Source organism: Lepidochelys kempii, chromosome 3, assembly GCF_965140265.1.
Source record: "Lepidochelys kempii isolate rLepKem1 chromosome 3, rLepKem1.hap2, whole genome shotgun sequence".
In the NCBI taxonomy this organism is placed as follows: domain Eukaryota; kingdom Metazoa; phylum Chordata; order Testudines; family Cheloniidae; genus Lepidochelys; species Lepidochelys kempii.
The window spans coordinates 90,996,888-91,011,162 of NC_133258.1; the positions used below are offsets into that span (position 1 = coordinate 90,996,888).

Here is a 14,275-nt window from a genome sequence, read left to right on the forward strand (position 1 = left end):
AAAACTATGGTCTGCTGTTGCTTTCACGGAGGGAGGGGCAACTGACGAGGTACCCAAAACCACCCGCAATAATGTTTTTGCCCCATCAGGCATTGGGAGCTTAACCCAGTATTCCAATGGGTGTCAGAAACTGCAGGAACTGTGGGATAGCTACCCACAGTGCAACGCTCCGGAAGTTGATGCTAGCCACAATAGTGAGGATGCACTCCTCCAACTTAATGCGCTTAGTGTGGACATATGCAATCGACTGTATAAAATCAATTTCTAAAAATCAACTTCTATAATATCGACCTAATTTCATAGTGTAGACATACCCTTATACAGGTACATTGACCCTATGGGCCCTGCACAGGAAGTGAAATTTATTACTGGGTACAGCATCTTTCAAAAGACTCAAGGCTTTTTACAGAGCTAAATAATGATACACATAAAAGTATATGGATCACATCCCACTTTCAATACAGTCACTTCTGTAACTGGATGCAATAGCCATAGTCACAGGGCACCGAATACTACAGTAGAGTTTTAATACCCAAAGTGAAGACTGAAATCCAACGGAAATTACTAGGGAATTTTAAGTAGGCAAGTAGTCATCTCATTTACATTTGTCAAGGGCACCAGGTGGCAGTTGGGGATAACCGAATTTTGCTTTTCCTTTCTATAATCTCAAAATTGCAAATTTATATTCCTCTCTCTATATATAAATATAGTGGCAGAGCTTCGACCCCATCCCCGTGGGTCCTGTGCTTCCAGGCAGTTTATGCTAGCCTCAGAGGCTCACTGACCCTCCATTCTCTCTCTGGGGCCAGGGTACAGTTTACTGAGCTCTTTTCATCATAATACAGCAAGGAGGTTGGTGAGAGAACTCCCACAGTCTCTGTTGTCCTTATGAGCTTATTCCAGAACAGTTTAGCCTCCTGTCCTGACAGGGACCTGTCTTCCTCTCCTAGGAGGTGTTTCTGTAGTGGCGGGTTGCAGGGAACCCAGGCCTGCCCTCTACTACGGGTTCCGCCCCAGGGACCCTAATAGCAGCAGCTGTTGACAGCTGACCTTTCACTGCCAAAACTGCTACATTTCCCTGGGCCACTTACCCACAGCTCCCCCGCTTCTCTCTGTTAACACCTTCTTCACCCTTACCTTAGGGCTCCCTTTCCAGTAGCTTGAGGGTATCTTCATTACTCAGCCCTTCAGCTCCACTTCCACTCCCTGGCTCTCCTCAGCCTGACTGGAGTGAGTCCTTTTATAGTATCAGAGGGGCCTTAATTAGAGTCAGGTGTCCACATTAGCTTAACAGCCTCACCTGACTCTTTGCAGGCTAATTGGAGTCATGTGTCCACCCTAGCCTGGAGCAGCCCCTGCTCTGGTCAGTCAGGGAACAGAAAACTGCTTATCCAGTGGCCAGTATATCTGCCTTCTACTACTCTGCTGTACCCAACTGGCCTGGGTCTATCACAATATAAATATACTAAGAACATTATTTAGGTCAAGCATTCTGAAGTTAGGAAATGCCATATTTAACCATACACCTCTCAATCCCATCACTCTGAAATGAGGGCCAGTGACCCTCAACATGAGGTACAACACACCTTGAAATGAGGAATACAATGATGGATACTACAATACTAGAAAACTAGGCTCTGGTCTTACAGGGCATGCTGACCCCTGTGTCCATTCAGAGCCCCAGTGGATGAGCTGGCAGGACTGAGGTCTCAGTGCTGTGAGGTCACTGCTCTTCTGGGCATCCCAGTGTCCAGATATCTGTCTCCAACTCTTCATCCTAGGATATCACTGCATGCCCTCTGCAGGGCAATCAGACCCATGTTAGGTTCAGCCCCTTTGTCCCTAGAGGGGGAGGAGACCCCGCCCTGTTACTTTGTAAACTCCAGGGTACATACCTCCTCATGTGTCTGAGCTCCAGGTACTGCGCACATGTTGCCCCTTCCAGCAGAGACTGTGCCGTAGTTTCATGAGCCCTTCATTTCCTGTCTTCTGACTCCCAGGCCTCCCCTTCAATGCCACCTCCCCATTTACATTGCCGCACCCCATCTATCGCCCATGCTGTATTATTCACATCGGAATACCATGTGTACTGATCTGCACGAAGATTATTTAGGTAATAACATAAGAATGGCCATACTGGGTCAGACCAATAGTTTACATAGCCCATTATCCCATTTTCTGACAGTGATCAGTGCCAGATCCTTCAGAGGGAAGGACCAATTATCAAGTCATCTATCCACTTCCAGCTTCTGGTCAGAGGTTTAGGGACACCCAGAGCATGGGGCTGTGTCTCTGTCCATCTTGGTTAACAGCTATTGATGGACCTATCCTCCATGCACTTCTCTAATTCTTTTTTGGACCCAGTTATACTTTTGGCCTTAACATCCCCTGGCAATGAGTTCCATAGGTTGACTTTGTGAAGAAGTACTTCCTTATACTAGTTTTAAATCTGCTGCCTATTCATTTCATTGTGTGACCCTTGGTTCTTGTGTTATGTGAAGGGATAAATAACAGCTTCCTATTCACTTTCTCCAGGCCATTCTTGATTTTACAGACCTTTATATTATCATAATGATTGAGGTGGAGGGTATTTCCTGAAGATTAATAACTGGTTGGGAGCAAAGGCCAGGTGAGGAATATTAACTCCAGCCAACCATTGAATCCTCAGGAAATGGCCTGAACGGTGGTGGTTATTGCTATTACAAACTGAAAGTGGAACCAAAAAAAGCATATGGATTTTCTTCTGCATTATGTAGCCACAATTGGCATGTACAAGCCTTTACAGTAGCCAATCAGCTTATTTGACTATCTCTTGATCTTACGTTATAATTTGCTGTTTTGAAGGAATGGGGAACATTATAAAAACATTTCTACAACTGGAGCAGTGAGAAGGCAATAAAAATCCCATCCCCAGCTTTACAAAATGTCTCCACTCCCCTTCAACAGTGGTTTCTCTGTTATTTCTACTATTGCCTAACACCCTAAATCAAAATAACTCCACCACCCCCCATCCCCACCTGCACCCCCTGCATACCACTTTCTATGGGTAGCTACTTTTGTTATCTCAGATGACTGAGATAACAGATTTGGCAAAAAATAGGATTGCGTACACATACATGTGGATGGGGAGGGGAAGGGCCTAATCCTTGGTTTGAAGCAGACTCCAAGACAACAATTATAACTATGAGTTAGTTGAATGTGTAATTTTTTGACTTAAATGAAAGAAGGGGGGAAAAGGGAAAAAAGCTTAAATGTAGATAATTATGTCAATTTACTGCCAGCACTTTTACTGAATTCTTTGCAACGTGTAGCTTTTCTCCCTGGTGGATTTCACTGCAAAATGTGATTCTCCATCAATATTTTGTATGGATACCATATTGACAAGCTTTTAACAATCTCTCAGTGACTTCGTCAGAGTCATTTTATGCTGTGTGAAGGCTAATAACATTTAAAATAGTCACCATGCAGTGCTCTGTATCCTCGTTCCTCACAACACGTGGCACATGAACATCAAGTTAAAATTATAGGCAGAACAATACTTAGGGATATTTTCTTAAAGGTTTAATGCTCACTTGGAAGATTCTAGAACTCTGTGGAGAGCAGCTGCTGCAAATATTAGCAAATTATGAAAGCAATGAGAGATGTATCTGTCTTTTCTTAATGAATGCACTTCTGCTGCAATTCCCAGTTATATCACTGGCAACTGTGCACATAATTCTTACCACATGGATAGTGATGTGGTGCCAAAATTTTAACAAGAAGCTCCCCCAATTTTTTTTCCATCAGTCAACAATATATGTGATATTTGTGAGTAAAAATTTTGCCTTCCACTACATGTTCCCTTCAAAAACAGAGTCCATTTATCCCAGTCTTTGCTTTCTTTTAAATAACCAAAATAAATCAAACGATTTCTCCCCTCAAAGCCATTCGTTCTCTACTCTTTATCTGCTAAAAATCATTCAATACTTCCCCCTCATCCTCTACCCTTAGCCAATAACTCTTGACCAACATGATCTCATTCCCCAGGCAGGTACCCTATCTGACAATTTTTTCTCACAGCAACAGTGATAGTGGCAAGTAGATCACTCCTCTGGCTATGTGGTGGTTGGTGTGGGTGGAGATGGGGATGAATCATAGAATATCAGGGTTGGAAGGGACCTCAGGAGGTCATCTAGTCCAACCCCCTGCTCAAAGCAGGACCAATCCCCAACTAAATCATCCCAGTCAGGGCTTTGCCAAGCCTGACCTTAAAAATATCTAAGGAAGGAGATTCCACCACCTCCCTACATAACGCATTCCAGTGTTTCACCACCCTCCTAGTGAAAAAGTTTTCCCTAATATCCAGCCTAAACCTTCCCCCCTGCAACTTGAGACCATTGCTCCTTGTTCTGTCATCTGCTACCACTGAGAACAGTCCAGAGCCATCCTCTTTGGAACCACCTCTCAGGTAGTTGAAAGCAGCTATCAAATCCCCCCTCATTCTTCTCTTCTGCAGGCTAAACAATCCCAGTTTCCTCAGCCTCTCCTCATGAGTCATGTGTTCCAGTCCCCTAATCATTTTTGTTGCCCTCCGCTGGACTCTTTCCAATTTTTCCACATCCTTCTTGTAGTGTGGGGCCCAAAACTGGACACAGTACTCCAGATGAGGCCTCACCAATGTTGAATAGAGGAGAATGATCACATCCCTTGATCTGCTGGCAATCCCCCTACATATACATCCCAAAATGCCATTGGCCTTCTTGGCAACAAGGGCACACTGTTGACTCATATCCAGCTTCTCGTCCACTGTAACCCCTTGGTCCTTTTCTGCCGAACTGCTGCCGAGCCATTCGGTCCCTAGTCTGTAGCAGTGCATGGGATTCTTCCATCCTAAGTGCAGGACTCTGCACTTGTCCCTGTTGAACCTCATCAGATTACATCTATGATTCATAGAGTGGATGGGTCCACTCTGGTCATGTGGTTAGGTGGCTGGATTGGTTCTTCAGATGGGTGGGTCTCCCCTGATTGCTGGAGGACTGTCCTAGATGGTGGGTTAGGGAGCAGGTCTCCCCAGGCTCATATAGAGGATTTGGCTGTATCAGGCTCTAACCCCTCCCAAACTCTTGGCTGGGCCAGGGAACACAGCTTCTAGCAGGAACTCCCACTAAGTGGAGCAGCTAGCAGGGTGATGCAGGAATTATGTAGTGCATCCCCAGTACACTACTGGAGGTAGTGGTGAGGGACACTGGAAAGGAGTTCCCCTCATAACAGCTGCCGTAGCAAGAGCAGGGGCATCCATGGGCTGACAGTTGCCTGGCTGTGTTAGCAACAGCTTCAGTTCCAGCCTCAGAAAAGGCTAAACATTTTAACAAGCAGAGCTGGTCCTAGCATTTTTAGGTGGGCCTGAAAAGCAATTTTTTCTCCCTTTCCCTCCTCCAAATATAACCTGAAACCACCACAGCATCATTGGTGCATAGCTGGCTGACAAACATAAAGAGTGTGTTTAGGCATGTGCCAGGGGATGTTTAGGTCCATTCCAGCCTCCTGCTGCAGAAATGAAACCCAGCTGCTTGTTCCTTTCAACTCTAGTGCCTGGTTTACATTTAGAGGCCACCTGAGACACTACTTTCTCCCACCACACAGCCATGGTTGTGATCAGGAAAGCTGTCAAGCTGGAGCCCCCTCTCTTTAAAAGGGAGGGGATGCCTGCAAGGTGCTCTCTCTGTGGGCTCTTGGCTTTGAAACTTGCTTGGCCCTAGTCACAGGCTGGATTTGTTAGGTTTTGCCATGTGTGCAGAAGGTTATCTTTTACCTTGACCATCTTAGGAGATGCTAGCTAAGAACGCAGTAGCATGGAGGGAGGGCTATTGTTCTTGTCAATTCTATTATAGTGTTGCCAACTCACAATTTATTTGAGAGTTCAGCTGGGGCTGGAGCCAGTCTGGCAATGGCGCAAGAAGAATATAAGCTCTGACTGGGAGAAAAACTCCTCTGATTGCCTTCCCGCACTGTCCCACCACCTATGGAAGAGAAGCCAATTAGAGCTGCTGTGAGAAGCAGGCGGAGCTCTCCGCCATCTCCTGAGGAGCCAACACCATTCTCACCCCCCACCTTGGACAGAGCTAAAGAGTCCAACATCTCAGGGCAGCTTTGCTGCCTCCTCTCCCATCCCTTCCTGTGAGCAACAGGGATGGAACAGCACCTCCACTCCCCTCCTTGCAGCACCCCGCCTGGGAAGTGGGAGGAGAGGATCCCATGAGCTGCAGGAGGAGCAGAGCTCAGGCTGGGGGTGGGATTGGAAGATATGAATGCAGAGTTGATGGGGAGCTGGGGGCAGAATGAATTCGTGGGCAGGGGACTGGCAGATGTGGGAGTGAGAGCTCCTGCAACGGGGCCAGAAACCACCTTAATAAATTTGGGAGAGTGGGTAACACCCGTTACACACCCACACTGGGGTGGGCTGGGGGAAGATCAAAAATAAAAAGACAAACCAAAACCACACTATCATCCTTTTTTAAAAAAAATCTCACGATTTTGGGGGTCTGACTTGTGATTTTTGAACCTTTGGAGCTGGCAATATTGTTACAATGATATGTATCAGTGGTAATGTACAGCCAGCTAAGTAAATTAATCATGTAAAATTTGACATGGGGCCAATTAGAGGCCAGATTTTGGCTGTAGCTTGGACTCCACACACTGCTATGTCAGCATATAGGGGCTCTAAAGGAGTTTCATATACGTGGGGCATGTGCGAGGATACATATCACAGACAGGTTGAAGGACATGCATTCAATAGCTGTAGGGCTGTCTAGCTGGGGTACACTCCATAATCCAAATGGTGCAAAACCACCTTTGACCCTTGTGTCCACCTGTGCCAGCCAGGCAGTGCAACACAGAATCTAGCCCCTTGAGTCTAAGATGCAGTAAATCATAAGAAATACAAATAAAATAAATGTACAAACGTGTTCATGTGGTATTATTGAGTATAAAAATCATTGCCATGTTTTGCTCTGTAATCACTGCACACTATGTAAAGTCAAATCCTAATTTATTATGCGCTATCAAAATGTTTGTGTGCTTTGTAAGTTAAATGAGTGCAATGGAGAGACATATAAGCATACTTGGCTCTGTGAAAAGCCATATTTATTATTCAGGAATGCAGCTATTATACAATTTTGTATGTGCAGTTTTTCTTGTACAGCACAGTCTAACAGAAATGGGATAACCCTCAGGGTGAAATTAAGACTCATTTTCCCAAAGTGGGGGGTGGCAATATTCAAGTAAAACCTTAACTAAAGCTAAAACAGTGCTAATTAAAAGCGTGCTCTTTATCCCTGCTCCTGTGAAAGGAAGTACAGCTAATCAGCAAGACAACTCAGATATTAAAACAAGAAGCAGAGGCGGATTTACAACGAAACATACAGTGCCCTGGCATGGGCCCCAGGGCCGGGCAGCCCAGCACCACCTGCGGGGGGGATGGCTGCAGGGGCAGAAGCTGTGAGGGAGAGCAGGGAGGGAGCCGTTTAAGAGCCGTGCTCTCTCCCAGCCGGTGAGCTAAGCTCCTGCTGGCTTCCAGGACTCTTCCCGCAGGCTGGCGCTGTCGGCCCCGCATGCCACAGCAGGCAGCCAGGTGAGGGGCTGGCTGGGGGGTGCGCTGTAGGGGAGGCACGCGCCTTTCCCTGGTGGGGCGTCTGTCCATGCCTGCCCTGCTCCTCTGGACACCGGGCAGCACAGGTGCAGTCCCTGGCGTGCCCTGCTGCTGGTGGCCCCTGGAAAAATGCCAGGGGAAGGGAGCGGCAGGCCAGGGGGTCTCACCTCTCATGAGCTGCTGCCGCCGCTGCAGCTCCCTTTGGCAGCGAACAGGAGCAGCGGCAGGGCAGGGATGCACCCACCAGCCAGCCAGGTAAGATAACCCAGCGGCCGCGACTGGGATGGCCCCAGCCCAGAGCTTCCCATCCTCTATACACTGCCCTGAGCCGCTCAGGGTAGGCGGTTGGGGTGCCCCCCCATACCCGGTCCACCCCATGCCCTCACTCCTGCACCCCCCACAACTCCCAGCCCTGATTCATGCACCCCCCATGCACCCCCAACCCCCTGACTCTGCACCCCCCCAACCCAGGCCCCCCACCCCTACCCTGACTCCTGCCACCCCCCATCCCCACCGCTGCCCTGAGCGCCAAACAGAAGCTCCTGCACCACCCCCCATCCCCACCTGCACCCCTCGCATCAAACAGAAGCTGCCGCAGATAAGCACTCTGCACCCCAACTCTCTGCCCCAGCCCTGAGTCTCCTCCCACATCCTAACTCCTGGCCAGATCCCGCACCCCAATGTTTTTTTATAAAGCGCTCTTATCCAAAGCACTTTACAATAGTTCGCTAACGGTACAAACAATATTTGGAAAGATCATTAAGTGGTCTGCCTCGACCCTTAGCAATTTTCAAGTGGTCTGTGGAAAAAAAGTTAGACTACAAAAACAATCAAGGTGCCTCACTTTATTTTCATTGACTTCCTATTACTTATAAAATAGGAGGAGGATGAAGAAAAAAAGAAAAGAGAGAATGCTCTTTTTCTTGTTTGGGTCCCCGGGTGGGGGTGGGGGGGAGGGATCAAAAGTGAAGCGGAGCACAGGACCCCACTAACTCTAAATCCGCCACTGACAAGAAAGAAGTGTGAATGTAATGTATGTAAAAGGAGCCTGGTTGATAGTTCTGGAAGTCAAAAAACATTGATTTATCCAAAGAACATGTACAGTAAGTGTAGTGGGAGTGAAATCTACCCCACACTTCAGGCCGACTACCTCTTAGGGTATGTCTACACTGCAAATAAAAACCCATGGCTGGCCCATGCTAGCTGACTTGGGTTTGCAGAGATCTTGTGAGGTGGGAAGGTCCCAGACTTCAGGCAGCTGCCTGAGCCTGAACTGTTATACTGCAATTAAACAGCCCCTTAGCCCGAGACTCAGTCAGGTGGCATGGGCCAGCTGCTGTTTTTTAATTGCAATGTTGACATACCCTTAGTCCATTTTCCATGCCCAGTCAGTCCTTAGACACTGCCAATAAGGGTGACAAGTAATGGCAATTGTAAAGGTGTTTTTTGTGACAAATATTCCCCAGGCTCAAAGGGGACAATAGAGAATCTTTAAAAGCTGAGTAATGGTGCTAAAAATATCCTATTTCTATACAACTTTGGGGTGTCTTTGCAGTATTTGGAGACTCTTCCAGGGTGCTGCTGCTCTCTATCTTACTGTCAGCTGGAGTTGCATCTCTAATTCTATGACTAAAGTGCTTAAGATTCCCTCTCTTTACTGAAATGCAGTAGTTTATTACCCAATGGCTATACCCTATCCTCTATGTTCTCTCAGAAATTGAAATTAGTTCCAATTAGCAAGGCTGCCTCTACAAGACTCAGGGGCTTGCAGGTCATCACACAAACTACCAGGAGTCTCCTTTGGCCTTTGCATAGCATTACATATGCAGCTAAAGATTATTTAAATTAGTATATTTAGTATATGGTGGGCATTCAGAGCAGTTCTAGTCTGTTTGATCTTAAGCTGAGTTAGCTGAATGGGTATACGAAGTGAAGATAAAGACAAAGTGAGTGCAAATGGCACTAATATTAATAAATATTTGTTTTCTACCTTCCTTTCTGCTCTGACCTAAGCAAGAATTTTTTTACCCCTAACTTTAGTATTTGCTACATTTTTAGTTCATTACTTGGTTTTCATTTTCTAAAACCATTCATATCCATTGATGCCAGTGGAAGTTTTGTCTGAGTAAGATAGAATTAAACTGAGTAAAGACCTCAGGATTTCCCTGGTATTGCGGGGTCCTGAGCACTGGGGCACCTCAGTCCTTCCTATTCTCTGCCTATGGTGCATAATAGTTTAATCTCTTAGGGGCTGTAATGCTTTGGTCTAATTTCAGGTGTTGGGTTTAGTGTACAGGTGCAGGGGGGTTTTGGTGTCCTGTGATGTACAGGAAATCAGACTAGATGATCTAGTGATCCCTTCTGGCCTAAAACTCTGACTATGATTTTGCCTGAAATGCATGTAGCAGCAGTTCTCTGAGAAGGCCTGTCGGGCCCAAACAGCAGCATCGACACAGCTAGCAGGGAGCTGCAGTTTTCTGAAATGCACAGACATAAAGGAAAACTTAAGAGAGCAAAATAACTGCTGAGGATTTCTGTTACGTGGACTAATAAGAACAGTCTTCGTGTCTTGCTCTAGCTTGGCTCAGTTCCCATATTACCAGCAAAACAACTGCATAGCAACCCAAATTTTCCCACAACATGCCTCACAAAGGCATTGTGTGTCCAGAAAAAATACAGCAGCTAATATTCTCTCTCTAGTTTGGCCTCTTGTTTGGGAACTAAAGTTATATATGCAATGAGGATTTAAGCTTCTAACTGCAGTGCAGTAGCTGCAGTGGCAAAGGAGACAGATAAACAGACATACCAAGAACGTCTCTTATGAACAGCACCAGAACGCATGTGCGTTCTGAACAGGTTATCTGAGAGTCAGATGGAGGACTTGCTAGCTTTTCCCCTCCACCCCATTTCCTCTTACACAGGCAGGAAACCATGACTATTAGCAAAAAGGTACAGATATCCGTTATATTGAATGACTTGTTTTATGAACATTAAGAGCGGTCTCCAGGTTGCACCCCAGTAGTATATAAAGAGGTCAACAAAAGATATAAATAACTGTCACTTTTAAAACATTCTGGCTTGGATCACGTGGAATTGCTTTTTTGTTACTGCCTTTAAGGAACACTGGCAATTGTACAGTAGATTTTCTAATGGCAAAAGGCTCAGTTTGCTTATCAGAAATCCCAGCTGCAGTAATATCTCGCAGCTGAATATTTAAGCTACTTTCCTCAGTTTCAGCACTGTAAATGAAAGAGTCTCCTGGAACCTTATACAGCTGCTCGTGAGCAACATGCTGAGAAGACTATAATGCTTCTGAAATTAGCTTGCGTATTTGTCTGATTCACAAGCCCCCTTCCCCCTCCAAACCATACTGCAGTTTAGGGAGCACTCCGTATAAACTGTAACAAGCATCATTAATTAAGAAAAAATTCTTAATCAAATACACAGAAATTAAGACAGCAAACTTACTTGTTTTCTGCATAACTTCCTCTGTTCAAATTATTGTAACAGGAAATTGTGGTGGTCATGGGTAAGCTTATAGAATGTAGCACAAACCACCTATTGCAATTTGCAGAGGGAGTCAGCCTTGGGGTGTTAAGTCACAGTCTGACAGTCACCCTCCTGGGTGACAGAATTTACATGCAAATCTAAAACTGACAGAATGCAGAGAAAAGTTACTTGTTCTGAGTCTTGTATGAGACCTATCTGTGGAAAGCCTGTACTGCTCATGACAGCTATCTACTCAGGATAACTATATTCACCTTTTTTAAGGATCTTTGAGACTCACATCATAGATGCGCTGTTATTTATTATCCATTTTAATGGAAAACGTCCACATTCATGGTAGCAGCTATCTTTAGGCTTTTAAAGGCACTACTAGCCTTTTACTATTTGCTGTTTATATAGGGCCAGATTAATCACGGTTCTCTGATATATATAGTCTGGTGGAAAGGGCTGTAGGGCTGGTGTATGCCCCCAAATTGATTATCCCTGTTGAGAGGGCCCTACAGCAGGTGCAGAGCTCTCTCAACAGCAGCCCTGGGCACAGGGAGTATGGCCAGGCCAGTGGAAGGGGAAGGCAGATGGTATGAAGGAGGGGTGTGTGCCTGGGGTAGACTTGCATCCCAATGACTCTGTGCCCCTGAAATTACCCACTGCAACAGGGACACAAGTTAGGGCAGTCCTCCTGCTAGGAAGTGTACTAGCCTCCAACAGCTCTTGATAAGGAGATGCACCCTTCCCTCTGTTTTGGCACCTGAACCTACAGGCCCGTATAATCTACAATAATATCCAGCATAAAGAAATATGTATCTAGGGCTGTGATCCCATGGAACGGTTCAGACAGCAGCATAAAGCACAGGCAGTGTGGCATGCTTCAATCATTGGATTCCCTCATCAAGATTTATTATTTTTCAAAGCTACATTTTTGTCAAACTCTGCTAGCATCCAGTCAGATGGCTGGACAGATAAGGCATATGCATTCTAGCAGCACAGCCATGAAATATGCATACAAGTGAATGAAACATTAACTACTAAATTCAAAGTGCAGGGCCAAATTCCCCCCATCCCCTGTGACACCTGCACAATCTTGGTGTGGGCACAGATGTAAAAGAGGGCAGAACTAGGAGACACAGGTTACACAAGTTTAATTGAGGACAAACTAGCCTGAAGAATCTCTCTTACTGGCCTGGGGATAATGCACAAGCCAGAAAGAACAGATTCCCTTTCATATGCAAGGCTGCATTTGCAAGACCAGTATGGTTAGAGAAATTTCTACTTATCAAACTGAGGCCCTATTTACAGTCATGTTTCAGAACAGAACCACACTGAAGAAGCAAATAAAAAAAGGAACTTTAGGAGGAACTAAAGCTAATTGGCGGTGCTCTGTGATATAATACAAGTAAAAGAACTTGGAGCATCACAGATGGAAGTCATTTTACCTACTTTCAGTGAAACAGCACTCAAGTGTTTCTTATTTCTCCCCACTGAGTGATACCAATACTCCCCATTGTGATCAGAGGTGGTCTGAGGATTTGAGAGGCTCCCACAGTGAGAAATGAGTTTGAGGGCCCACAGAACTCTCAACACCACCTAGTGCACCTGCCATGCTGGCTTCTGTGCAGCTTGACAGCCACTTTGTGATGTACCTGCCAGTTCAGTTAGTGGCTCCCACCTCCCGCTGTCATTAGGTGTATGGACAAAATCTGCTGGGGTGTTGGCTCATAGGGTGCACAAATAGAAGGAAGTAGTTCTGTCTGACCAGGACTGAGGCACAAACAATGGAGCTGGAGCTGAGGTGGAGAGCTTCTCATTGAATGAGGCAGACTGAGGCTACGTCTACACTGCGCACCTTACAACGGTGCAGCTGTGCTGCTGCAGCCATGCCATTGTAAGGTGCATGGTCCTGGCGACAAAATAAAACCACCCTGCACAAGGGGCCGTAGCTTTGTCGCCGGAAGAGCATCCCCCACCACCAAAGTGCTCTCCACACTGGCGCTTTACGGCATTAAAACTTTTGTTGTTCGGGTGTGGGGGGGGGGGCGTGTCTTTTTCACGCCCCAAGCAACAAAAGTTTTAATGAAAAAGTGCAGGGTAGGCATAGCCTTAGAAAGAACAGAGAGGTGATTACTAGATGATTTCAGTGGAATGAAAGTTCCCAGAACAGTCAGCGTGCTGCCTTTCTAAAACTGACCAAGTGTTAATTTAAAAAAAAAATTTCTCTCAAGTTCTACTTTCTCTGGTTTCCCTCAAGTTGCTCTTTTATGTTTTCCATTCTTTATTTCTGTTTTTCCTCTGTTTAACTGGAACATGCTCAACCAGGTTTCTAATAAATATGTATTTTAGAACATAACTTACTGTGTCTTGGTTGCATCTGTCTTTCTTTTCCCTTTCCCTGCCTTCAGTCCCCTTTTACTTATTACAGTATTTTAGGGTCTCTCTTCTTTCTGTTCTCTTGCAGCTTCTCCATCTCCAGCCCCATTTCTTTCTTACCTTGCCTTTTGCTCTCTAATTCCTTTGCCTGCATTATTCTATTTCCTTGTCATGCAAGTCCCTCCTCCTCACCCCCCATCACCACTTTCCAATCAATCTCACTGCATGTGTATCAACTGAACAGGAGAAGGTGGGAAGAACGGGGTCCAGATGCTAGGTGCTAGAATTCTCAAAGCAGACCTCTAAGGGCTTGTCTACACTGTGCAGCAATGTGCATTACGAGGGTGGGATTTTTAAAGTGCATTGACGTGTTGTGCATTAATTGGGCTATGTAGACCTTGCTAGTGCATACAAAGGTGTCATGGTGTGCTTTAACAGACCAGTTCAAACAGCACTGTAACAGGTCCCAGACATCGAAGGAGACCCTTTGATACCTGGGAAGCTACTAGAACAATGTATAAAACATTCAATTTGTGAGTACCTTGAGAATGAAGGGGTGATCACTCGCAACCAGCCTGGATTTACCAAGAACAAATCATGCCAAACCAGCTCCCTTCTTTGACAGAGTAACTGGTTTGGTGCATAGGGGAATGCAGTGGACATAATGTATCTAGACTTCAACAACCACAAACAAAGAATAACTATCAGATTGGAGGGCGGTCTCAAGTGGGGTTCCACAGGGATCTGTTCTGGGTCCAGTGTTGTTTAATCAGGTCT

At 45.8% G+C, this 14,275-nt stretch overlaps 1 protein-coding gene across 1 annotated transcript in view; it reads right to left on the bottom strand.

Moving 5' to 3' along the window:
• Window positions 1-11,865, bottom strand: part of CEP85L (centrosomal protein 85 like) — a 251,223-nt gene extending 239,358 nt beyond the window's left edge. Inside the window, exon 1 of the mRNA XM_073337154.1 lies at window positions 11,096-11,865. Coding sequence (XP_073193255.1) covers window positions 11,096-11,108 — 13 coding nt within the window. The 5' untranslated portion in view covers window positions 11,109-11,865. The remainder of the gene's footprint in view (window positions 1-11,095) is intronic.
• Window positions 11,866-14,275: the final 2,410 nt, after the last annotated feature.